This window comes from Cuculus canorus, chromosome 7, assembly GCF_017976375.1.
Source record: "Cuculus canorus isolate bCucCan1 chromosome 7, bCucCan1.pri, whole genome shotgun sequence".
In the NCBI taxonomy this organism is placed as follows: Eukaryota; Metazoa; Chordata; class Aves; order Cuculiformes; family Cuculidae; genus Cuculus; species Cuculus canorus.
Genome location: NC_071407.1, coordinates 27,699,358 through 27,723,843, shown reverse-complemented (window position 1 = coordinate 27,723,843; position 24,486 = coordinate 27,699,358). Strand labels below are relative to the sequence as shown.

The following is a 24,486-nucleotide window of genomic DNA, read 5'->3' as shown; positions in this document are numbered from 1 at the left end:
CATAACTGTTAAATGCTGTCTGATACTTAAAGAAACACCTGGACGTTTCTTAAACAATGTGGCCTTCTGTGAGGAAGGGGAAGTTTGAGGCTCTTCTGGATGTTATAGGTTCTGGCAGTGGGGAATAATCAAATCTCCTCTGTCACTGTAAACAGCATTTTAAAGAATTGTATTTAAGGTAGAACAGGCATTCTTAGGTACTTTCTTCCTTCTCTTGCTGAAAAGCAGAAATGATTTTTTTTTTCCTGCCTTTTAGCTGAAAGTTCAGCTGCCATCTATCTAATTGCTGGGAAGCAAAAAAAAGATCTTTGCTGCTGCAGGTTCTGAAGTCTTTTAAATACCATTCCAGTGGGGGCTGCTTGGAACTTGGGTATCCTGTGAATAAACACATTGCCAGTTGGCAAGAGTTTTAAAAGTGAATCAAGATCCTTTGTACCAAGACTTTTAGTGACTGTGGAGCATGAATGAAAGCAGAATTTGATCACTAGGTAGAAATATATACCATTCTGGTGTCTTACCTGATTCTCCATGGAGTAAAATGTTAATGGTGTATTTAATTGAAGCCTTCGATGCGAAGCCCATTGCTGGGGATGAATGAATTAGCAGCTGCACTGTGCTTCATTGTGAAAGCTTACAGAAAAGGGAGATAAATCTTGATGCCTGTCTTCTCTGATGCGGTGTCTCTTTCTGTGCTGAGCTTCATTTGGTATCCAGTCTTTTGGGATTTCTTCTTTTTGCTCTCATTTTAATGGCAGTTTAACAAAATTGTTTGGACACCTTTCCACCCACTTTCTCCACCCCTGATTTCTCATCCTCCTTGATTTCACTACCATGGTCTTGTAAAGCAGTGAGCATCTCCTGGGGGAGGAACACACGTGTTCATTGATCAGGAGTTTACCCACCTATTTCAGTTGAGTGCTTAGTCGCGTCTAGCATACACCTGTAGACTTGTCTGGAGAATACTGATTCTCTGTATTCCCAGTTCTCTCATGGGTAGAAGAGAATTTTCTAGAACTATCATCCAGATTTGTTTAAGATAATAATATTTGTTGTGCTCATGGTGATATAAGGGGGAAAAAAAGAAAATCCACGTTTTCAGATTGGCGAAGACTAGCTAAGGATTCCCACGTCAGCTGGATTTTATCATTCAGTCTTTTAGAAAAGGCATAAAAAGGCATTAAAATAAATTCTTGTGGAGTTCAGGACTGAAGCTGGTGCTGCGGATGTTTGATTTATAGTAACCTGGTTCTGCTTTACTGCTGGCCTTTGAGTTTGCCCAATGGGCAGTGGAATCTACAACTTACTGGCCTGTGGTCTGATCATTAATTTTTGTTATGAATGTGATAGGGCAGCTGAACAGTAAAGGGAGAGAGTGAAAAAATGCCCCTGACCTGAGGAAATTAGAGAATATTCAACTACGCTGTTAAACAGAAGAGAGTACTTTAGAAATATGTAAGACTCTGCTTGTTGTAGCATATTCAGGCTGATTTCATCAGAGGGTTACGTAGAAAAGTTAACTTCCGATACAAGCACATCTAAGAGATACTGCATTTCTTAGTAAAGCTGCTCTTTTTTAGCTTTCATTTGGTTTCTCTGTCATTTACAAGAAAGGTGATAAACTTCCCTAATAACTGAAGACATTTACAAATGCTGATGCAGTTTCATTGGGAAAAAAACACATTTCAAACACGTACAAAGTGTATGTGATTTTATCCTCTTTCTGTACTGAGAAGACCCTTCTTGTCACCCAAATCCTCAAAGTACATAATATCTCAAACCTGTGGGACTAATTCAAGAGGGAGTATCAGTTGGAATTTGGGAAGAACTGAAGATACTGCATTGCCATAAAGAAAACAATGCGATGGGGGTGCCTTCATTGTTTTGGAGCTTCTAGAAGAGCTGTCTAGAAAGTAGTGCTTTCTGTCAGTATTCAGTATGCTTTCTTCCTATTTCAGTGCTTGACATTATCAAAGCTGCAGGTAGAAGGACTGAGCCCCTTCTCATCTTGGAGACACACTGTGCAGAGGGGAAGGAAACAGGGAGAGAGAAACTTGATTCTGTACTGCTTTGATGTCAGTAAACTTGACAATGACGTAACAGCAAAACCTGACCTACGTGTCTGTATATTTCTGGCTGTCTATCTATGCTCGTTGTAGTCATCTTTGGCTGGGGGAACACGAAACTCCATGTTCAAGAAGTCTTCGGTTGAATGACAAAAATAAAATGTCAGTGGCAAAAATTATTTCTGCCTAACAGCTGTCTGCTGTGTGTATTTTCTGCTGTGTGTATTTTCCTCTCCCTCCCTGTGCTGTTCTTCGAAGATCCTATCTTTTCCCAGGCTTATATTGTTGACTTCTAAATACATTTCAGAGCTCTTTCGCTGGCATTCACTATAGCAAAGGAAAGTACAAAAAGATTGGGTCTTCGGTTCAGCATTGGCAGCTATACAATACCCAGTAGCTGTTACCAGTATAACTGTCCTTATGTTAGCGGTTGTAAAGCTGGCCATATTGGTGTGATTCACTCAGTTAGTCTGCTCAGAGAGTTAATGGATTACAGTAATTACTTCAGTCATCTCTCTTTCAGTAGTGTTCCTTGGTGCCCCATTCTAATGCTGATTAATGGTGTTCTAGAGAACTGTAAATGGTGCATGCGAGTGGAAATAGCAGGAAAGAGGATGCAACTGCGTCACTTCTTGGTGCTGAGATTAGATTAGATTAAATTTTTGCATACAAGACAAACAACAGTTGTTTTAAGGAAAAGATTAATAGAATTTGCCAGGGAGGCAGTGTGTTAATATGTTAATAACTTTTTTTTACTTCCTCTATTTCCTTGCTTTAATCAGTCTATAGTAACAACCTCCTCACTCCTTCCCCTCTCCTCCTCCAGTTCTACTAGTGATGAGGTCTTTTCAGTTTCCATGAGTGCTTGGGAACAAGCCTGCATAGTCCCTTCAAGTATTTCTGGTGCAGCGACTGTATTTAGGTGTGTGATGATATTGATAGGTTACAGCCAAACCAGAGGGTTGTTTAAAGCAAAGATGACTCTGTTGCTTGCATGCTTTCTTAAACATAGCCTTGATGGTTTATTTTTGAAAATAGCTGTGTTAAAGCCCAAGGTTCTTCCTAACTAATAAATTCCTTTCAATGCCTCTTTGCAGCCACCGTCACCATGTGCTTCATGATCAAGAAGTTGACAAGAGAACGTGCGTTCCCATGAATCACCTCTGGGAGCAGCAGGCGCCCTACACTGTCTGCAACAGCTCTCTTTCCGAGTACGGGGTCTTAGGTACGTCTGGGTGACTACCTGACAGGTCTGATTGTCTTTCAGTAGTCTCAAACAAGATGTAGGAACTGATGACTGCTAATAAGGAAGAATTTTTTTCCAGTCTTCCTCCTGGCTACAAAGTTGTATTTTATTAGTTGAGTTTCCCAAGCTTCAAAACAAACAAAAGCCCCCTTTTGCTAGTGATATTTATACATAAGCAAAACCTGCCTTTGTTGTAATTTGACGTTATCATATTCATAGCAGTTTTGTATCATTTTTGTGGAAGTCAGGATTTGCAGAACAGGGGCCGAAAATCCAACCAAAATGCCTCAACTGACTTCACCGCCCACTTCACCACTGGAAAAAATAGTTCTACCAAGAGATTAAACAAATTTGCCCTGTTCATTGTAAGATTTGTCCATTGACAAATCTTACCTTGAAGGGTTTTTGTAAACTCATTATAGTATAAACTTTAAGCCAAGCTCTTGTTTTTCTTCCTACAGTATTTTTAATGTATATTTTAGTTTTGATATACTAGCATGAATTAAAAATTAGAGGGGAAATCTTCAGCTGGGTTTTTTTGTTTGTGTTTTTATTTCTTTTTTTTTGTTTAATTTTTGAATGTGGTACCAGGCATATCAATTTGCATGTTTCAGTGTACTTGTGCTTGATACACCTATTTGCTTAGACTGCTTAGAACATGCTTGTACTTCAAAACTATAAACTGAAAGGCTTAAGCAGTTTTTGATGGAGAAGTTGCAGAATAAGCTAGCATTGGTCTCGTTAGTATTCAACAGGAATTATGTAGTAATGACAGAAGATGAATTTCAGAGAATGGCATAACTATACAAGAGGCAGAGCTTAGCAAGAATGTGGGAAAAAGCTGTAAAACAGTTATATACGGAATGGATATCAGAAATACATCAGGATATCAGATATTCTGGCATCTCTTAGACAAGCATCCATACAGTTCACTATTATGGGATTCAGCTGATATTACCCATCTGTCGTCGTTGATCTTGGCAATGCTGGAATCTAATGCACCTAATGCTTTTTTAAAGGTGAGGAACTGTCAAAATCAGCTACACATTGTAATATAGATATAAAAATCCACCCTAGCCCTATCTGAACTGCTATTCTGAATGTGCTATTTCAAGAAAACAAATTCTTGTTAGTGGTGAGATTAATCATAGTGAATTATATTTTGATACTGGACAGACATTTTACCTTCAGCTGCAGAGAATGGATAATCTCACTCTGACAAAATGAGGGTGGCGAGAAGAATGTGGAGCGCAAAACAAATACATCTAATAATTTATCAAAAATGTTATTGATTCTGTGGATAAATAATGTAATAGTCTTTCATATCTATATCAAAGCTAGTGTGAAAGGAAGAGATGAAACATTGTAGTAGATAAAAATGGTAATTGATAGCTGCTTGCTCAAGGTTCCAGAAATATTTGATCATGTAGTCATTTCTACATATGCTACCTATTGCTAATAATATTAGAAATAAAATGATGTAAAACTGAGGAGTTGGAGCATGGACTGAAGAGCTGAGATTTTTTTTAGGTATTTTTCTTACCTCTGTGGCAGAATTGGTGTGACCAGGGGTTTGCATCTCTTGAAGTTAATACAGTTACATGTAAATGGAAACTCTAAATAGGAGAGTGCAAAAGAGGGTGTATATCAACGTAAGAAAAGGAATTGGCGTAGATAAAAAGTAAGAATTGAATGTCCAAAAGTGATTGTTTGTTTGTTTCCATTTCCTATTGTTTCTCACAGTGTGGTCTGGGCTTTTTTACATTCAAATAATGTGTCTAAATGTGAAAGTAATAAACGTCAGGAAATGGTTTAAATTTGATTTTGTTCCAAAAATTACACCTCATTAGGCCTAGGAAGCCTGGTGTTGACATGGTGTGAAGGGCAATTCTTATTGCCACAGCTCTTTTCTTTAAAAAACTCATAAAGTAGGCTCACTCTTTCTTTCTTTTTCTTGATGTCACCCTGCTTACTGTTGCTCTCTCCTTCCCTCACAGCAGAAATGTGAAAGTTGCTTTAATAACTTTAATTGATTACAAGTGATAGGGCAAAATACGGATGTGTGCAAACCCTGGAAATAGAATACCATTTCTGTGTAATTCTTCTTCAGGAGATGTGATGACAGGTTCTTCAAAACTGACAATGTTGACATTTTTAATTGCTAAGAACTTTAAATCCCTCGTGTCTGAGACGCTTTCTAACAGCAAAGGATATTAAATTGACAGAAAAAGTTGATGAGTGATGTTTTTGTTTTTAACTAAAAATGCCATGTTTCTATCTTGAAGTGATTTTATAATTAAGTGACTTCTCCCTTGCTAGCTTTTACTTATCAACCTTCTCCAATGTGTTTACGCTTGTGGTTTGTATCCATAGAGAAGAGTGTGTTGGGATAAGTTGCAGTGTGTGAACATGTCTCTTCTAGTTAAGCTTCTCAGTCAAAATGGAGCTATTCGAATTGTTACTTGGTTGACTGCTAACATTACTGGTTCTCCTTTTTAGTGTGTGGAAGAATAAGTGAGCATTCTTAGCTCAAGGGGTTGATTGTTCAGGAATAGCGAACCCCCACAATGCTTTATTTTCTCTATTTGCTGTTTCTACTATTAAGCATGTTGCGAGGGATCAGCATAGTTTGGGATCAGTACCTTCAAGTATTTGTTGGGGGGTGGAGTGGAAGGGGTGTGAGATGATATAAAGGGGGACAAAAAAGGTGTTAAGAATTAATTTATGAGTGTGTTAACATGCAGCATCTCAGGAGCATTTTGGGAATTCCCTCAGTTTCTGTGAAATAAAGCTAAGTAAAAAGGGAACGAACAGCCCAACATGATAAAACTATAGATTATTTCCTTGGCAGATACATAAGCCAAGAGCTGGCATCTGTACAGAGCTGTGAGCTTTGCACTAAGATGTTGTTGAGCTGGTTGGGAACACCTAGGGTCTAACTGCTCCATTAAGATGATACTCTGACAAGACCGATTTCACATGGAAATAAAACAAAGACACTCTTGTTAACTTTTAGTTCTAACAATTCCCTGTGTTTTGTATACAGTAAGCTGTGGACTCTGTCTTCTGGAGCATTATATCAGAGTATTTATCATCCTCTGATAATTTTGTTTGACATCCTATGTCTGCTATTTTTAACTACATACAGATCATTACAATTTAATAGTGGATCCGCTCATCTAGCTATAAATTTTCCTTTTCACTGAAACTGAATGTCTGGGAGTATAAGTGATGGCTGCATGAGATCATTTAAGCAATGAAGTTTGAGTTTATTTGCTGATCTAGACAGAGGAGAAAAGCAAAAGTAACTTACAGGCACTCTATGCTCCCTCTTCAGCAGTTTTTAAATACTTGAGAGGATCTCTTGTCTGTGTTTACTGCCCTCAGGATGACTGGTGTAGTGTTGTTCTCACAAGTAATTAGTGATAGGACAAGAGGAAATGGCCTCAAGTTGCACCAGGGGGGGTTTAGATTAGATATTAGGAAAAATTTCTTGACTGACAGAGTGGTAAAGCATTGGAAGAAGCTGCCGAGGGAAGTGATGGGGTCACCATCCCTGGGGTGTATAAAAAACATGTAGATATGGCACTCTGGGACGTGGCTTAGTAGGTACGGTGGTGTTGGGCTGATGGTTGGACTTTATGATCTTAGAGGTCTTTTCCAACCTTAATGATTCTATGGTTCTGTAATCTTCAGCCAGGAGGTGTGATTCTCTGTCAGGTTCAGTACTGGCTTTGAGAGATCTTGGGCTGTAGCATCCTGTACTGGGAACTTCCATGGAACATCCAGACAAAATAGGCTTGGAACTAGTGCATAGTTCAGCAATTTCCTAAACCGTGAGACCTAGAGTATAGTTTTTTTTAAGGGAGAAGGTCATCTTTAAAGCAAATGACAAACGGAAGGGGACAGGTATTGATTTTAAACTTTTTTTTGCAGTTCACTCCTAGGATGAAATCTGTAGTATTACAAATCATGCAGAAGAATGTGTTTTTAAGGTTAGCAGTAGCAAATACAATTGCCTGTCAGAAATTGTGTTAGGAAATAGGACAGACTGTAAAAACCAAGGGCCAGCTTCTCAATAGTATCTGTACGGAGCTCTAAGAAGGCATGCCTTTCTCTTTAGTCAGTGAAGTATTAACTTCACTTTCTTCTGGGTTATGTTTGTGTTTGTGAAAGGATGCATATCCCTCTGCTAGTCCCTGTACTTTGAATTTCTGTTAACCATAGCACAGATCTGCTTTTGTAGCTTTCCTCATTCTGACATTAAATCCCTACACTGATAAGCTCTCTATAACCGTTAGTTGACATTCATGCCTTAAGTCGCTTTGAGATCATATTCAATTAAGCTATAGCCTTACTTCCATTAATTGAAAAACTGCAGTTCTTATGACAGTCATGAAAAGTGCTGTGGGGAAAAACACGGCAGAATATGCTGTGTAAACTGCCACTTTGCTTGGCAACACCTCTTTCTCTGGTGGAGTGATGAAAGAACAGTAAGGGAGCACAGCAGGAACTGGACTAATAGAAACAAGCATTTCTGCTATGCCTGTCAGCTAGGGACCTTAATGAACTTCAGCAATTAAAACATTAGTTTTGCAACCTTAGTCAAGTGCTGTGTATCTTTCTTTCCTCTACTTCCTCAGTCTGGAGGTCTACTGAGCTGCTGTGCTGGGTCCTGATCCTGGTGGGCTCTGAGCCCCGAGTGTCTGCCCGGGATTTGGGAGCTGTCTGGTGGGTCTCTGACACCCTTTGGATGCGCAGATTCGGTACTTTTTGTTCTTTGAAAACTATGTCTTGCAGCCTGGTTGTTTTGCCGCTGGATTTCCCCATGGCATAAACCTGTTCTCTTTGTTTCTAGCCGTGTGAGTTAACCCTTTAAACTCAAAGTTTGCACAGTGTTCTGAAGAAATGTTCAGTTTTTGTCTGTGCAAACACAAACAATAAAAGTTTGCAAGATGTCTGCTGCAAGTCTTTTAACCTTTTACTCTGGTCTGAGGTTGAGCCTTCATGAGGGTCCTGGGTGGGATCCTGGACCCCTGCAGTTCATGTCTCATCTCTAGAGCTCTAGAGTCTTTCTAGATCAGGTTACCTTCCTTCACCTGGATTCATGTGGTGCCCCAACAAATCCGTTTCAGGAGAAGCAACTTACACTCTCCCGGATTGTTCACCTTGCATCTGTGTAGACATCTTTCCACCAATAATTTTTTTATTTAATTTAGCGGTTCAGATCTTGCTATTTAAATTACTTACTCCACATACACATAGGAGTAGTCATTCTTGACAGACTCCTTAGCAATTGCTATAATCACTGGTGGAATAACTTCAATGTTAAGAACTCTCATTGTCATTTGCCTGGTGGGAAATGAGTTCTGGTATATCGAAGATGGGTTTACCACTTGACACACATTCCATAGAATCATAGAATCATAAAATGGTTTGGGTTGGAAGGGACCTTAAAGATCATCCAGTTGCAACGCCGCAGCCATGAAGGGAGACGCCTACCACTAGACGACGTTGCTCAAAGCCTCATCCAACCTAGCCTTGAACACCTCCAGGGATGGGGCATCCACAGCTTCTCTGGGCAACTTGTGCCAGTGGCCTCACCTCTCTCACAGTCAAAAATTTCTTCCTAATATCTAATATTTCATCTTAAAACCATTCCCCCTCTTCCTATCACTACACATCCTGGTCAAGAGCCCCTCCTCAGCTTTTCTGTAGGCTCCCATTAAGCACTGGAAGGTTGCTTTAAGGTCTCGCCAGAGCCTTCTCTACTCCAGGCTGCACAAGCAAACTCTCTCAGCCTGTTCTTGTATGGGAGGTGAAATAGTCTCAGCAGAATTAACTTCAAAATATTCAGCAGAATGTAGAGATTACATTTGGATATATTTTCTCAGATATTTTAGTGACTGTTAGAAAGCTGCAAAAGGTGTCCCTCTTAGGATCACACAGAATAGTTTAGGCTGGAAAAGACCTTTGAGATCATCGAGTCCATTTCAATGCAGCTTCACCTAGGACATTGTCACCTTGTGGAGATAATTAACACAAAGTGGACAAGAAGATAGGAAATGAGAAATGACACACTTTTTCCATATGAATTTTAGGGGTGGTTTCAGTGTATGAAACAGAATTATATGTGTGTTGTGACTGAGTTTTAAATACCCATCAAGCTCTCTACTCTTTAAAAATCACTGCGTGGTTATTGATAACTCCAAGCGATCAAGACTCCAGTTTATTCTTCTCTAAAAGCTCAATTACCCCATCCTTACAGAGATCAGCATATGCGCAAATAAGTCTTGAACATATTGCATATTTTCTCAACCATGTCACCCAATCAGTAGAAATGGTCTCTTAATGCTTGTGTAAAATTAGAATGGGATTCGAGTCTATCTAGGGAAATCTATTTTTCAGATACCTTTGGGAACGCACATTGAAGGAGTTTTGTGAATTTTTCCACTGTTCATATTGTGTTAAAAAACAACAGAATCGCACAAATGGGGAGGACAGAGATTTAAAATATGTTCTGGAAGAAAGGCCATTCAGGCAGTCAGGCCAAGGGAATGGTCAGCACAAGCCATCCTCTTTGGTAGTGCCCCATCATGGTGACTCACAGATGAAAGGCCGTCTGACTCATCAGTCTCCTTCTGGCCTCTAACTTACACGAGCCTCTGCTGGAGTCATGGATTGACTGATCAGAGTTCAGCAGTCCAGAAGCCAAGTGACTCAAAGATTTCTTGCCATGGAGACAGTAAACAAAAAGCTGGGTTGGAATTAGTACAATATGAAGACACACCATAGTAACAATATGTAGACCTGTTTTCTCTGTGGATAAAACAGTTTCACTTGTATCTCTTATTGCTTTTTCTGCTTTTTGCAGTTAGTTTGTCCTGCAGTTGTCCCTCTGCTAACCTTCCGGGAAAGTTTGTATACTGCCATGGTCTGAAGATCCTGTTCCTAAAGCAAAAGAAATAAATCTTGTAGTCACAATTTAGTGGTAGTCATTCAGTTAAGCTAAAGTAATTTCAGTTTCATGCATAGATGAGCTGTGTCAAAACTTAATGTCAAGTGTTGGAAGGATGTTCTCGTAGTTCATGTAACGGGAGGAGCTTCTTTGATACGAGACTAACATCACTAGTTTTGTTGAGGGTTTTGGATAAGGTAGTTTAAACTTTATGTAAACGCATGCTCGTTAGTTCTCAATTAGTTCAGTAGTTTTCAAAGATGATCAGAGGACTGGAGCACCGCCCATACAAGGAAAGGTTGAGAGAGTTGGGCTTGTTCAGCCTAGAGCAGAGAAGGCTCTAGGGAGACCTTATAGTAGCCTTCCAGTAGTGAAAGGGGCTACAGGGAAGCTGGGGAGGATCTCAGGGAGTGCAGGGATAGGACAAGGGGAATGGTTTTAGGCTGAAAGAGGGGAGATTTAGATGAGATGTTCAGATAAAATGCTTTCCTCTGAGGGTGCTGAGGCACTAACACAGGTTGCCCAGAGAAGTCATGGATACCCCCTTCCTGGAGGTGTTCAAGGCCATTTTGTATGAAGCTTTGTGCAACCTGATCCAGTGGAAGGTGTCCCTGCCTGAAGCAGGGAGGTTGGAACCGGATGGTCTTCAAGGTCCCTTCCAACCCAAACCATTCTATGATCCTATGAACTTTATGTGGTGGAAATGCTTGTCCTTCACTCTTTTATTTTCCTCGTTTGTTTCCCTCCCCCCCTTGTTTTTTTTGGTTTTTTTTCCCCCAGTTTGACAGTAAAGCTTTCAGAGGAGGAACTCGTGTATGTTTGTGGCATCCAGCACAGAAGGACCTCAGTGTTAGCTTAGAGCTCTGAGTACCTCTCTGCTAAGTGAACAAATACAAAAAATGACAGAGAAGGTTTGAATAGGTTTGTCTTGGTCTTGAAATTTTCTTCCATTGCTAAATCAATTACCTGGCACTGATAACGTTGAAGTAACTCATACGCTGTATGTGCCAAATGTTGTTCTCTTCCATCTGATAATATATTAAGTTTTTTTAATACCTGGAATGCCAGGCCATCCTAAAGGCATTTTAGGTATTTTTCTATTATTCCATTTATATGTTTTTGGTATTTTAGTTCTTTTTGAAGAAATGTTCTTACCCCCTGAATTCCACAAAGGGAGGCTCTCCTAGAGGGACTGCAGTCTCCAGTCCGCAGGTTATCAAATCACAAATGATAAATATATGAGAGATACCAGCTATCACTTGCTGGTGACCTCACAGCAATAGCCCTCCGTGTATGGAGAATGTCAAGATGCTAAGCTTGTCTCTTCCAGGAAGCCCAGATTTTATGAAGTTCCTGAAACTTTTGTAATTAGAATTGTACAGTAGGTTTGTTCAGAGTCAGAAACTATAGTTCCAGTGACTTTGGGTTTTATCATGGCTTCTCAACAGTTTACTGTAGTTTACTTAATACTGGTGGTCATTAAACTGAAACAGGTGCATTGCAGCATTTTCATGTTCTGACTTGACACAAAATTCTGCATTTTTTTTAAAGCTAGACAGCAGAGGCTGTTTAGCACATGCAAACACACTTGTAGTTTTCTATCTTTTGCCTTTGCAGAGCTGCTAGGAATCAATCGCCCCGCTTACATTTCAGTAGCAGTTTGCTTTGATTCTCTTTTCTCTCTTTGGCAGTTATCTCTCCGGGTCCTGTTGTAGAGCTTGGGCTTTATCATAGTGCAGGAGGTCTCTTGGTGAGAATAATAATTTATTTCTGTCTTTTAAGAGATATTCATGGAGCCTGTTAAGAGCCTTCAGTTGTTTTGGGACAAGTTTAAAGAGCAGACGACAAGCTGTCTGGCTTGCTCTGTGCAGAACACCTGAGCTGCCCTCAGCCAAGCTGCTGCTGGAAGTAACCTGACGTGGCTGAGAAGGTGGGAATGTGTGGCTCTCCTGCGCTGTATGGAGTTGATGAATTTACAGTTCAAACAGCACGAGTTTAGGGGAATTTCTGCACTTCCCTGCTAGTGCAAAGCACCTGAAAATTGGTTGAGATCTTTGACACAGAATGGGGAGGGAGAATCATAGAATGTCCTGAGTTGAAAGGGACCCACAAGGATCATTGATTCCAACTCCTGTCCCTGCACAGGACAACCCTAACGTTCACACTGAGTCTGAGGGTGTTGTCTAAATGTCAGTCTTGGTGCCATGACTGCTTCCCTGGGGAGCTGTTCCAGTTCTCCAGCACCCTCTGGGTGAAGAACCTTTTCCTGTTATCCAGCCTAACCCTCCCCGGTGTATCTTTCTGCCAGTCCCTTGGGTCCTGTCATTGGTTGTCAGAAAGTCAAGATCAGCACCTGCTCCTCCTCCTCCCCTTGTGAGATAGCAGTAGACCATGATGAGGTCTCCCCTCAGTCTCCTGTTCTCCAAGCTGTACTGACTAAGTTACTTTAGTCACTCCTCATATGGCTTCCTCTCTAAACCCTTCACCAGCTTTGTGGCCTCGTCTGGGCACCCTCCAGTAGCTTTAGATCCCTTTCACAGTGTGGTGCCCCAAACAGCACACAGTACTCAAGGTGGGGCTGCCCTAGTGCAGAGTAGAGCAGGACAACCACCTCCTGTCTGTTTTCATTAGCTGAAGTAGTGATGTGCTTCCCATGAAGAGCACTTCTGGTCTTCTCTGTGCCACTGAGAGCTCTAAAAGGGCCTTAGCCATGCCAAAACCAGGATTGTTTACCCAAGTCCCACATGTGTCTCCATACAGATATTATATTCAGGCTTATTTGAAGACCTGAAGACTGTGATCCTGCCTGTAGACTGAAGATTGATGTCACCAGTAATTTTGTTCAGTGCCTGCATATGGAAGAGGGGGAAAAAAAGATAGTATTGTGCAGGGCTGTGCAAGTAGTAAAATTAACAAGTAGCTTCGTGAACTGATATTGAGCTGTAAGTAGATTTTTACAGGAAAATATGGTACCTACCTCAGCAAGGTGTTAGGAAAACGTCACACGAAAGCCTGAGCTGAGACTAGGGTTTTAGGTGTTAATTTTGAAGCTCCTAGGTGCTTGAGGAAGTGTTTGAAGTGTGGGAGTCAGTACTGGAAAAACAGTATTTGCTAATAATCAGTAGAACACTGATGGAAATGGTACTAGTGAAAACTGCATGATATGTAACAGTGCTGCAAAAATCCACTAAATGCTCTCATTTTGGTTGTGTTTTAATTTGTTTTTAATGAGAAAGGAACAGAGTTCTCAGCAAGTCTGTTTCTTTTCTAATTATCCAACTTGTTTGGTTCTCAGGTTTTGAACTTGGCTTCGCTATGGCAAGTCCCAATGCCCTGGTGTGCTGGGAGGCCCAGTTTGGCGACTTCCACAACACAGCACAGTGTATAATAGACCAATTCATCAGCTCCGGCCAGGCCAAGTGGGTTCGTCACAACGGGATTGTCCTGCTCCTGCCACACGGAATGGAAGGAATGGTGAGAGCCGCTGGCTGGTGTGGGCAGGAGGGAAGTGCTGGCTACTGCACTTTCATCTGCAGATGTAAAAGCCAAAGGTGTCTTGGGGATCCAGTGATGATACAAAGCGGTGGGGGGAAGCCACTGTTCAGCATGTTGGACTGCGTCAGTGCTTTAAGAAAGACTATAGATAGATTCATTGGTGAGAACCAAAGAAAACTGAGAAATATTCTATGCTCTTAGCTTTGTGTTCTTCTCTTTTTTTTCTGTATCTTTCCCTGAGACACTGCCTTCTTCCCCTAGAAAGCCAGGTTCTTAGAGTACAGTAAGAAAGAAACCATTAGTATCTAGCAGTACATGCTTGGTTTTATTTTGCATGAGATATGTCTGTGTAAACTCTGCACTGAAGTCACTTGCAATAAATTATATGAACTAGGGTTGTGATCAGCAGTGCAGAGTCGAGTTGAAAACCTGTAGCTAGTGATGTTCGCCAGGGGTCAGGACTGGGCCCAGTCTTGTTCAGCATCTTCATCGGTGACCTCAGTGAGAGGACAGAGTGTACTCTTGGCAAGTTTGCTGATGACACAAAACTGGGAGGAGTGGCTGATCCACCAGAAGGTTGTGCTGCCATTCAGTGGGATCTGGACAGGCCGGATAGTTGGGCAGAAAGGAACCTAATGAAATTCAACAAAGGCAAGTGCAGAGTTCTGTACCCCAGGAGGAACAACCCCCTGCACCAGGGCAGATTAGAGGTTGGCCTGCTGGAAAGCAGCTCTGTGGAGACAGACCTGGCAGTCCTGGTGGGCAGCAAGCTGACCGTGAGCCAGCAATGTGCCCTCGTGACCAAGAAGGCCGAGGGTATCCTGGAGTGCATCAAGAAGAGTGTGGTCAGCAGAGTAAGGGACGTTCTCCTCCTCTACTCTCCCCTAGTGAGGCCTCATCTAGAGTCCTATGTCCAGTTCTGGCCTCCCCAGCTTAAGAAAGACAAGGAACTACTGGAGAGAGTCCAGCAGAGGCCACACAGATGATGAGGGGACTGGAGCACCTCTCTTATGAGGAGAGGCTGAGAGAGATCAGTCTATTTAGCCTGGAGAAGAGAAGACTAAGAGGGGATATTATCAATGCTCATCAATATCTAAGAGGGTGGGGCCAAACTCTTCTCAATGGTGCCCAGTGACTGGACACAGGGCAAGGGGCACAAACTGGAGCACAGGAGGTTCCACCTTAACCCAAGGAAAATTTTCTTTGCTGTCATGGCGATGAAGCACTGGAACAGACTGCCCGGGGAGGGTGTCTTCTTCTCTGGAGGTATTCAAAACCCACCAGGACATGTTTCTGTCCAGCCTGCTGGAGGTGAACCTGCTTTAGCAGGGGGGTTGGATGGGATGATATCTAGAGGTCCCTTCCAACCTCTGCCACTCTGTAATGATTCTGTGATTCTGTGAAACAACTTTTAAACTTCTTAACAAATCATTGGCATTGGTTAACTTTGATATAATAAGAAATTGCCCTCTTTCAGGAAAGGAAAATGTTTCCACTAGCTATTGGCTGTTTTCTTTGGTAGCTAATAGGAGGAACTAGACAGTGCCTAAGATGAAAGGGCATGGGCAAGCTCTGTATTTAATGTTATATGAAGTTCATATCAGCAGTAGAATTGTTCTTCAAATCTTTTAAATTGTTTTTAAAGGTTACGTGAACATCATGCCAGGCTGGGTTAATTTGCTCCTTTTCAAATGCAATAACATTCTTGAGTTGATGCATGTATGTTTCTAGTTTTCTATTAAGAAAAGTGTAGTATGTGCCACAGTGGCAATCTCCATCTCTATGAAGGCTCTAGAGCCTTTCACTTCAAACTGCATTGTTTCCATTCTCACATTTAATTTCATATATTTCCATTCCATTATAATCCTGTCCTGATATACTGGGGTGCATTCATACCTTATGAATAGCTTTCGTTACCCATTTGTGCATAAATAAAAAAGGCTCTGATGCTGTTCACAAGAGTTTTGATAAATTAAGTTTTTCAAATGAATTCTGAGGGACAGCCTGAATGCCCGCAGCAAGAGGTGTGTTCTCTGCAGGGCAGCATTCAGCTGAAGGGAGCCGGTTCTGCTGTTTACAATACAGTTAATCTTTCTTTTCTCTTATCCACTTGACAGCTAAGATTTGCCCAGATCTCCTGAAACATGCTTATTTTGCTACTAGTGTCAGGTGGTTTTGGAATATTTAAGAATCTTACCAGGCTGTTGAAATCTACTGTCTTCCCAGAGGAGCTTTCCATTACAGGAGTGTTATTCTCTCTATAACTACAATGTTGTGGACAGAATGATTTGGGTAAAGATTCGTAATGGGATATGGATCCCTTCACCTCTAGGTCATGCATTCACAGGCAAGTTGACTGTGATTGAAAGACTCTGCTGCTTAATGGCTCCTTGGAGACTCATCTGAAGGTAGCTAATGGATTCAGTATAGGTCTTACTGGATGGGTGGTCGCAGTAGAAAGAAACGCTGCCCCATCCCATGCAGCAGTTGCTGGTCGGGTCAGCAGGGAAATCAAAGATGGATCTGAACACTGAGGCTCTGGATTGAGGTTGTTGCTAGGACAGCGTATGTGTGTGTGTTGGAGAAGCCTTTTGTGTCTCTCCTGTAACTGTTCGCCAGTAACATGTGTTTACAGCGCGCCAAATTTGGTGTGCTTGTGAAGGATGATGTTTGTATGTAGATTAGACTTAGTGTAGGATTTGGTTTACAGCAAATAGATGTTTACAACAGAGATATTGTGATATTGGACTGTTGCTGTGCCACCATAGTTTTGCACGGCTTTGCTGGGGGAATGGCCTGAAGCTCTGCCAGGGAGGTTCAGGTTGGGAAAAAAAATTTTCACAGAAGGAAAAATCAGAAAAAAGTTTTTCACAGAAGGAGTCATTGGGCACTGGAACAGGCTGCCCAGGGAGGTGGTCGAGTCACCATCCCTGGAGGTGTTTAAGGAACGGGTGGATGAAGTGCTTAGGGGCATGGTTTAGGGAGTGTTAGGAATGGTTGGACTTGATGATCCAGTGGGTCCTTTCCAACCTGGTGATTCTATGATTCTATGATTCTTCTCAAGCCCTTACACGTTTACGACCAGATTACTTCGAACCTCAAAAGTGGAAACAGACTTCAAAAGAGTAATTATACAAGGCACAGTTCTTGGCTGTTTGTGTTACTCCTTGCTTGCCAGTGGGGTGGTTTTTCCTTTGAATTCCTTAGTCCACGGAGTAGAGCGAATCCTGCACTTGAAAGCAAGAAGGACGTTGTGTTGAACAAAGGTGGACTTGTAGCTGTCAAAATAATGAGTGATTTTAGAGGTCTTACGTTAACTTTTCAACAGAGGAAGTTATGATGAGAGATGGCCATAGATAGAAAAAAGCTCTATATGAGTATCGTTAGCTTAGGAGCCATGGAGAGATTTGAGCTGTAATGGTTTATGTCTTCAGGTTTTAAAATACCTTGCAAGTGTCTTCAAAATGAAAGTCCTTCCTAACAGCAGCTGTCACTTGAACAAACAAAGGCTGCCAGCATTAGCAATAAATAAAAAAGCACACTGCATTCTTGTACTCCTCACAGCTTTCTCTCATCCTTTATAAAGAAGGACATGCGAGAGAAGACAATAGATTCTGTTACACTCGTTATTCCTGGTATTGTCTGTAACCAGCATGCGTGTTTTGCTGGTGTGAAATGGATCTAACAATGTTTGTGCACTAAAACATCTAACAATGTTTTTGCGCACCTTGGGTACTGCTGGTGAGACAATGGCTGCGAGTGTTCAGTGCTTTGACAGAGTGTAAAATACTTCCTGAGGAGGCAGAAATTAATCATAGCTTTGTTTGGCAGATACATTTTGATGCATTTTAGCTAAGTATTCATCTAAGCTTTTTTGTCCTATATTAAAGAGCAAACGGTGGTAGGAGAGAGGTCCAGAGTCTGCTTGTGGTACAAAGACTGCAGGTGCAGTTTGGACCAAAGAAGGGTGGGTTGCTGCAGTACACTGAGGCATGTGGGTTTCTCCTCCAAGTATTCCTCCTGCTTGGTTTTGCCTGAGCAAGGTCCTGCTTTGTGTCCATGTGGACCTACTTCCCTTTAACTGGTCTTCATTGTGCAGTTATACAGAGGCTAGAAATTATGCGCAGCTGGTAAAAGCACTGGAAATCTGTGTCAACCCTAATGTTTTCTTATGAAAACAGTTTACGAAACACAAGGGATTCCAGTCCTGTGTGTGTCCTCTTTCCTGGCTGCTGTGTGCAGGCGTGCAGCGTGGTGCAGAGCTGTCAGGGTGACAGGAGGTATTTAACACAGTGAGTGACCTAGACTGATGTCTATCTCCTGATTTGGCTTTTTAATGTTTTTTTTAATGATACGTTTACCAGGGTCCAGAGCATTCATCAGCCAGGCCTGAGAGGTTTCTGCAGATGAGCAATGATGATTCTGATGCTTATCCAGTAAGTTCATGTCAAAGGCCATGTCCTTTTTTTACACTTCACATCTCAGAGATTTTTTTTTTGTAAGAAGTATCCTTTCAGCTAGGTACAGTGGGTTAACATTAGCTTCAAGAGCTGCTGTAGCATTAGCTTGATCCCAGTTAAAATAATAGAAGTGTGCAGTATGTGCTGCTTCATTCCAAAGCTGAGGTTATATACAATTAATCTCTGGCTATGTGATCTTTTTATGGCTGTTCCTCAGGGCCAGTGATTCTGGTTGTTTATATCGCTGTGCGCACTGCAAATAGGTGGTCTCTAGCTGATCGCTAAAGGAGGCCAAGTGAGACTGCTCCTGGCTTTTTGCAGTGGAGCTAAATTGTGCTGCATGAAAACAAGCAGATTCAGAATTTGATTCAGCTAGGACCTTCGTATGTTGGTCATTCATTTCTACACATAAAGTACATAGCTGTACAGGATACTGGGCATCCACTTTCCTACTGCAGATTTCCTAAGAAACACTACTATACGTTAATTGAAAAGCCCTCCGATTAAAAAAAAGATAAAAAAGTAGATGTTTTAGTTTTGGCTCTGAGTTTATTATCAGAATATTGTCAGAATAAAGACCTGTTTGATTGACTACTTATAAGCACTGTCAATTGCATGTGATAAGCAAGTTATAGATTTTATTGTAGAAAGCAGGAGCTCAAACCACGGACCAGAGAATTGTGTTAGATGCTGACCAATCTATAATGAGGTTATTGTACCTATACCTATGTATATGCTTAGCTAACATAGATATGTATTAAAACAACCCTATGCTTGTAAAATATGTATATATAAAAGATGACCTTTATGTATTAAAATGATTTAATAGGACAGGACTCCTCCCAGAAAATGGGGCAGAGTTAACTGTATGCTGAAAAAATGAATTATAGTTTTGAGATTCTTTCAAAGAGATTCTATTTTGTGTCTTCACCTAATGGAATTCTAGTCCTCCTCACCCTTCCTCCCTGGACTTCCCAGCTCGCTCCAATTAATGGAAGTTTCTTGCCTTTAGTTGCATACGTTTTTTATGAAGAAGTAGAGTTGGCAGAGAATGATTTGTAGGGACGCTTCCCCAACTGATAATACTATATCAGCAGAGATCTGCTGTGTAAGTTTTCTGAGGAAGGGAGTTGCTGAGAGTCAGAAATAGAGGGATGGCTTTCAAGCCTTTTACTCTTTTAGACATGTTTCTAATGCCTTTAATGTCTCTCTCAGGAGTTCAGTGAGCAGTTTGAAGTTTCCCAGCTGTATGAATGCAACTGGATTGTGGTGAATTGTTCAACTCCAGCCAATTACTTTCATGTCCTCAGAAGACAGATCTTGCTGCCATTCAGAAAACCGGTAAATTTACTGTAATAGACTTGATTATCCTAGATATATTAACGCTAACAGAAAGAGGAGTCTTTATTTGCATATGACATACAAAAGAACAAGAATCATTAGTGAAAAACCTTAATTGAACAGAGGTTGAAGTCAACTTGATGGAATGAAGCTTGGCTCTGACTTACTACGATTCTAAAACTTGATTTTCAGCTGTACTTCCTTCTGGCTGGGCAGACCTTCGGATGAGCTTGTCGAGGCACTGTGTCACTAACAGGTTGCATAACTATAATCTGCATGTCTAATTGCCAGAACTTCAAATAACTAAGATGCAACTGTTGGATCTTTTACTGGTTCATAGCCTGGGGTTTGATTTTGTTCTCAAAGAGAAGCGTAAGCAATGTTGTTTGAGATCCTTTCAAGGGAGTGCACTACCCAAATCTTCTGAATAATTTGGAAACTCCCTAGGCTTTTGAAACAGGAAAAAATAATTTACTGTATTTGCTATTCATATTAATTTGTTCTATAGCATATTCACTTTGTGGTTTTTATATGAACAACATTATAAATGCTGCATGTATTAATGTAGGTAAAACATCTCCTGACTGTTGGAAAAATTCCTGTCTTACAGCTGATTATTTTGACACCCAAGTCACTGCTGAGGCATCCGGAAGCTAAATCCAGTTTTGATGAAATGGTGTCTGGTAGGTCACTTAAAGTATGACAGACAAATAATTATCTCTGCCAAGTAGCATGTCAGACTGTGAGGAAGAGAATCTGCTCTGGAAAGTTTGCCTTTTCTTTTGATGTGATTTCTGTGAAGCTGTTGTAGTGAGATCCAGCATAGACTTTTGCTGGAAAGTCTGCTATCAAGTATGGATTCTTCATTTTAACAGGTTTATCTTGCAACCAACTGCTAATCTGAAATGCAGCAGGTGCATTCCCCTTGCTGCAGGGATGTTCCCTTCAATAGGCTATTTGGAAGAATGAGGGTCCCATTTCTTCTTACAATACTCAGTTCTGGGGCTGCCACGTCACAGCAGCGATCTAACATGAGATCAGTGAGGTCAGAACTGTAGGCTAGCTGCTGTTGGCATACCTCTGCAGAGGGAATCCCAAAAACTGGAGTGCTTTTTCTTGCCATGCGCTGGTTAGAACGTGTGAGGTTGGCATGAGGAAATACAGTGAAATGTAGTGATTAAAGTGATTTTTCTGAGTGTGAGGATCCGTAGGTGCCAAGGTCTGTCTCTAGCTCTAGCAGATATCCTGACTGCTGTCAGAAAAGAGTAACTGCTCAGCTTTTCAAAAAGCAGGTTACAGTGTATAAACATGCTTAAATATTGCATTGCATCTCCTTTCTGTAGGTAAGTAAAGGTTGCTTCTTAAGCAAAGATATTTGCTGGTTTTGATTACTGTTTAACAGCTTTGTAGAGTGAGTCAGATTAGAAATTCCATAGGGATTGTCATTTTTCACTTTATCTTGGGAGTCCCCTCTACCTCTGCTAACCTTCGGTAGTGGCTAAACTAATTCACATTGAATTCTGACATACTTTCATGTTCCTTCTGAAGAGGACAGTAAGTAGTAAAGTATTGCTGTCTCTCAGCCAACTCTTTTTGCTCCAATTTTTAATGGAAGGCTGAGAAGGAGAGGAATACTGACTCCAGCTGACCCAATGAAGCACAGATTCAGTCTTTTTTTAATGATTAATTCTGCTGTTCAGTGAGACAGGATAATTCTGACATAAATCAGTTCCTCTTTCATATGTTTGTGCTGCTGCTTTTCTCCCCCTAAGATAAATGATTCAAACAGGAGCTTTTTCTCCTGGTGAGTGAGTGAGGTGATTCAGACTCGGAGGTCATGTTGCTGCCTGCTGCCTTGCAGTTAGTTAACGCAGGAGTAGTTCTAATCAATCATATAAGAGGGCAAAGAAGAGGATCTATTAGACCATCAAGTCCCTGTTCCAGTTCCGTGTATCCCAAGTAAACTGCTCTCCTGGGAGATGAGATCACAGGGGAAAAAATACCTAGCAGTGAGGACAGGCATCTGAAATCGAATCTTCTTGTACAAGTGGCTTGGTGCTATGCTAATTCTCCCTTTGGCTAATGCTGCTTTAGGTCTCAAACAAAGGTTTAAATCACATAAATACACGGCAGTGATGTATGTGCTTGTGTAAATATTTCTGCAGTTGCCAGATTTAGTTGTATTATGAATATGCACTATGCTTTTTTATGTAAAAATATTCTGAAACTTTCTAGACCTGTATTGATGTTACATGTTTGAGGTCATCTTGGAAAGAAGAAACAATATTGCAGGTGATTCTCTGAAAAAAAGCTGTAAGCAAAGGTGATCTCTCCAATTAGTTTAAAATTAAAAGTGTAATGTGCAACACAAAGCTAAAAAAGAATCCATTGTTAATATTAACATTAATTATATTACAACTTAATCTTAATAAAGTGTGAAAGAGTGGGTTATTGACAATGTCTTAACTTCTTGAAGCTAAACTGCTGAAAGTCACTTCAGCAGAATTACCGGTCTGAAAAGTCAAAATAGAGAGGCAGCAGAACCCTGTGACCATTGCAACCTGCTGCTTGCGCAGTTAAGGGCTCTTTCTTGGGCTGCTTTATTGCAATCTCTGTTCCACTGGGAGCACTTCTCTAATTTGTGCTCTAACTAGGTACCACTTTCCAACGCGTGATTCCTGAGAATGGGCTGGCAGCTCAGGCGCCACACGAGGTCAAGAGGGTGATTTTCTGCACAGGAAAAGTGTACTATGATCTTGTGAAAGAGAGAAAGAATCAAGACCTGGAGAAACAAGTAGCTATAACCAGACTTGAACAGGTGAGCTCCCTGATCCCCGGAAGACAGGGTCCTTCAGCAAGGGGTTCCTGTGCTTTTAAATAGACGTCACTTGCCAAGAAGGATGATAATAGCATTTTTATAGCACGTTGCATCTTACAAGGTGTTATCTAATCCTTCATGGCCTTGTGGAGAAGAAACACATCAATAGTGTATTGGACAATGGGATCAGACAGCTTGATGACTTTTCCAGAACGATGTAACTAAGTGAAGGTTACAATAGGATGGCACCTTAAATTTCCATATACTAGGTGTGAATAGCACGCTTTGCTGCTGTATCATCATTCGTTCATTAATAAAGGTCTTGTATTGTCACAGCTACTTCGCTACAAAAGCTGTAGGAATGCAGGAGATCTGGACCACGACCTACTTCTGTTCATACTGATGCAGACAGAAAATAAGTGTGTGTTCATTTCTGACAGTGTTAAATCAGTTAAAGAAATATGACTCACTTTAAAGAACATACAGCAATTATATTAGGTGCTAAGTGGTTGATTATTTCCTACCATGGTGGCTAACAACACTGTGTAAGAGAAAGCATTGCCCTCTCTTTCCAGATCTCACCATTCCCCTTTGACCTACTGAAAGAAGAGCTTGAGAAGTATCCCGGTGCTGATCTAGTTTGGTGTCAGGAGGAACACAAAAACAGTGGATATTACGATTATGTCAAACCTCGTTTCCGCACTATTGTGAACCACACTCGACCTATATGGTATGAGACTTTCAGCAATTGCTCTGACTCCTGGGCTGGTTTATTTGCTTTTTTGTTTGTTTGTTTAGTTGGGTTTTTGTTTTGCTTCTAAATTTATTTTTGATTTGAGGGTTCTTCACAAATCAAAACCTCAGGATTTGGGTTCCTGGATGAAGCGGGGGGGAAAAGTCCAGATGACTATCAGATACGTCATGCATATCTTGCTCCTCCTTGTAGCTCTAAAAGAAAACCAGTGTCAGCTAGCTCTATGTTTATTGCCACTTAGCACAGCAATTGGCTCGTCTAGATTTTTTTCTCTCTTTTCATCTAAGTTTCTGTCTTTTTTAAGAACTTCACTCCAAATATTAGGTTTCTGGAGGAAACAGTTGTTTTAAGAGCTCAGTCGACGTACCTTTGCATTTATTTTGGATGATTGATTCTCGGATCTTCCCATGCGGCTGGTGGAGGAATGAGAGTCTTCATTGCCAAACACAAGTTATCTAATTATGAGACAGTGTAGCTGGCTGCCCTGGGAGGGATGAGGGAAAAGACACAGCTTAGTATTGACAGGAGAGGGAACAGAGAGAGAAGATGGCGAGATTGTATAGCTGATGATTAATTTTTATTTAAGAAAGATTGATGATTAAATGTCCAAATCTGCCAAGCTGACTTGAATGCATTTAACAGCAAGTTCTCATGCTTGTTAGTGTCAAAATAGTCTCTCTTCTCACCTCATTTGTCTGCCCGATGCTTTTTGTCACAAAGGTACGTTGGCCGAGAGCCTGCTGCTGCAGCTGCCACAGGCAACAAGAACATGCATCTGGTGTCGCTCAGAAGATTCTTGGACACAGCTTTCAACCTGGAGGCCTTTGAGGGAAAGACATTCTAACTGCAGGTCACCAACCCATCTCTGACTAGCTGTCTTTCGAATCACTGCATCCGAAAGAGGCAATAAAAATGGGAAAAATACTGGAAATTATGTATTTTTGCTTTACCAGGTAAAATGATCCAGCAGCTGACTTCATTAATCTGCACCTTGCTCCCCAGGGAAAAAAAAACAAAAACGATTCCATCTTGCCTTCCACCATTTTTTGTCACTTGTCTGTTTAGATTGGGACCTCTTTGGCACACGGAGATTCTCCCATACCAGGATGCAGTGCCTACCTAGCTCAGGGAGGCTCCAGTAAGTAGATCAGGCATGGACAGCATGATAGTTGCATACATCCCTGAAAAAGAAGATAGTACATTTGGGAAGCCACTAAGGAAACAAGATGCAGTTAGAGGAAAATGGTTGTCATTTGTTTCTAGATATATTGGAGAGGAGTAATGAAACGGAAAAGCAAAGAGTTGATAGATGGCCTTGGTAAAGAAATGTACTGGCTCTGATTGCTGGAGG

At 41.1% G+C, this 24,486-nt stretch overlaps 1 protein-coding gene across 2 annotated transcripts in view; it reads left to right on the top strand.

Annotated features, from left to right (window-relative positions):
* The window catches only part of OGDHL (oxoglutarate dehydrogenase L), a 55,788-nt gene extending 31,634 nt beyond the window's left edge, over positions 1 to 24,154 (top strand). For both annotated transcript variants that reach the window (XM_054071951.1, XM_054071950.1), the window contains exons 16-23: positions 3,161 to 3,288; positions 13,563 to 13,741; positions 18,127 to 18,198; positions 19,438 to 19,563; positions 20,174 to 20,246; positions 22,218 to 22,381; positions 22,957 to 23,111; positions 23,856 to 24,154. In XM_054071951.1, the coding sequence (XP_053927926.1) occupies positions 3,161 to 3,288; positions 13,563 to 13,741; positions 18,127 to 18,198; positions 19,438 to 19,563; positions 20,174 to 20,246; positions 22,218 to 22,381; positions 22,957 to 23,111; positions 23,856 to 23,979 (1,021 nt within the window). In that variant the 3' untranslated portion in view covers positions 23,980 to 24,154. The remainder of the gene's footprint in view (positions 1 to 3,160; positions 3,289 to 13,562; positions 13,742 to 18,126; positions 18,199 to 19,437; positions 19,564 to 20,173; positions 20,247 to 22,217; positions 22,382 to 22,956; positions 23,112 to 23,855) is intronic.
* The last annotated feature ends 332 nt before the right edge of the window (positions 24,155 to 24,486 follow it).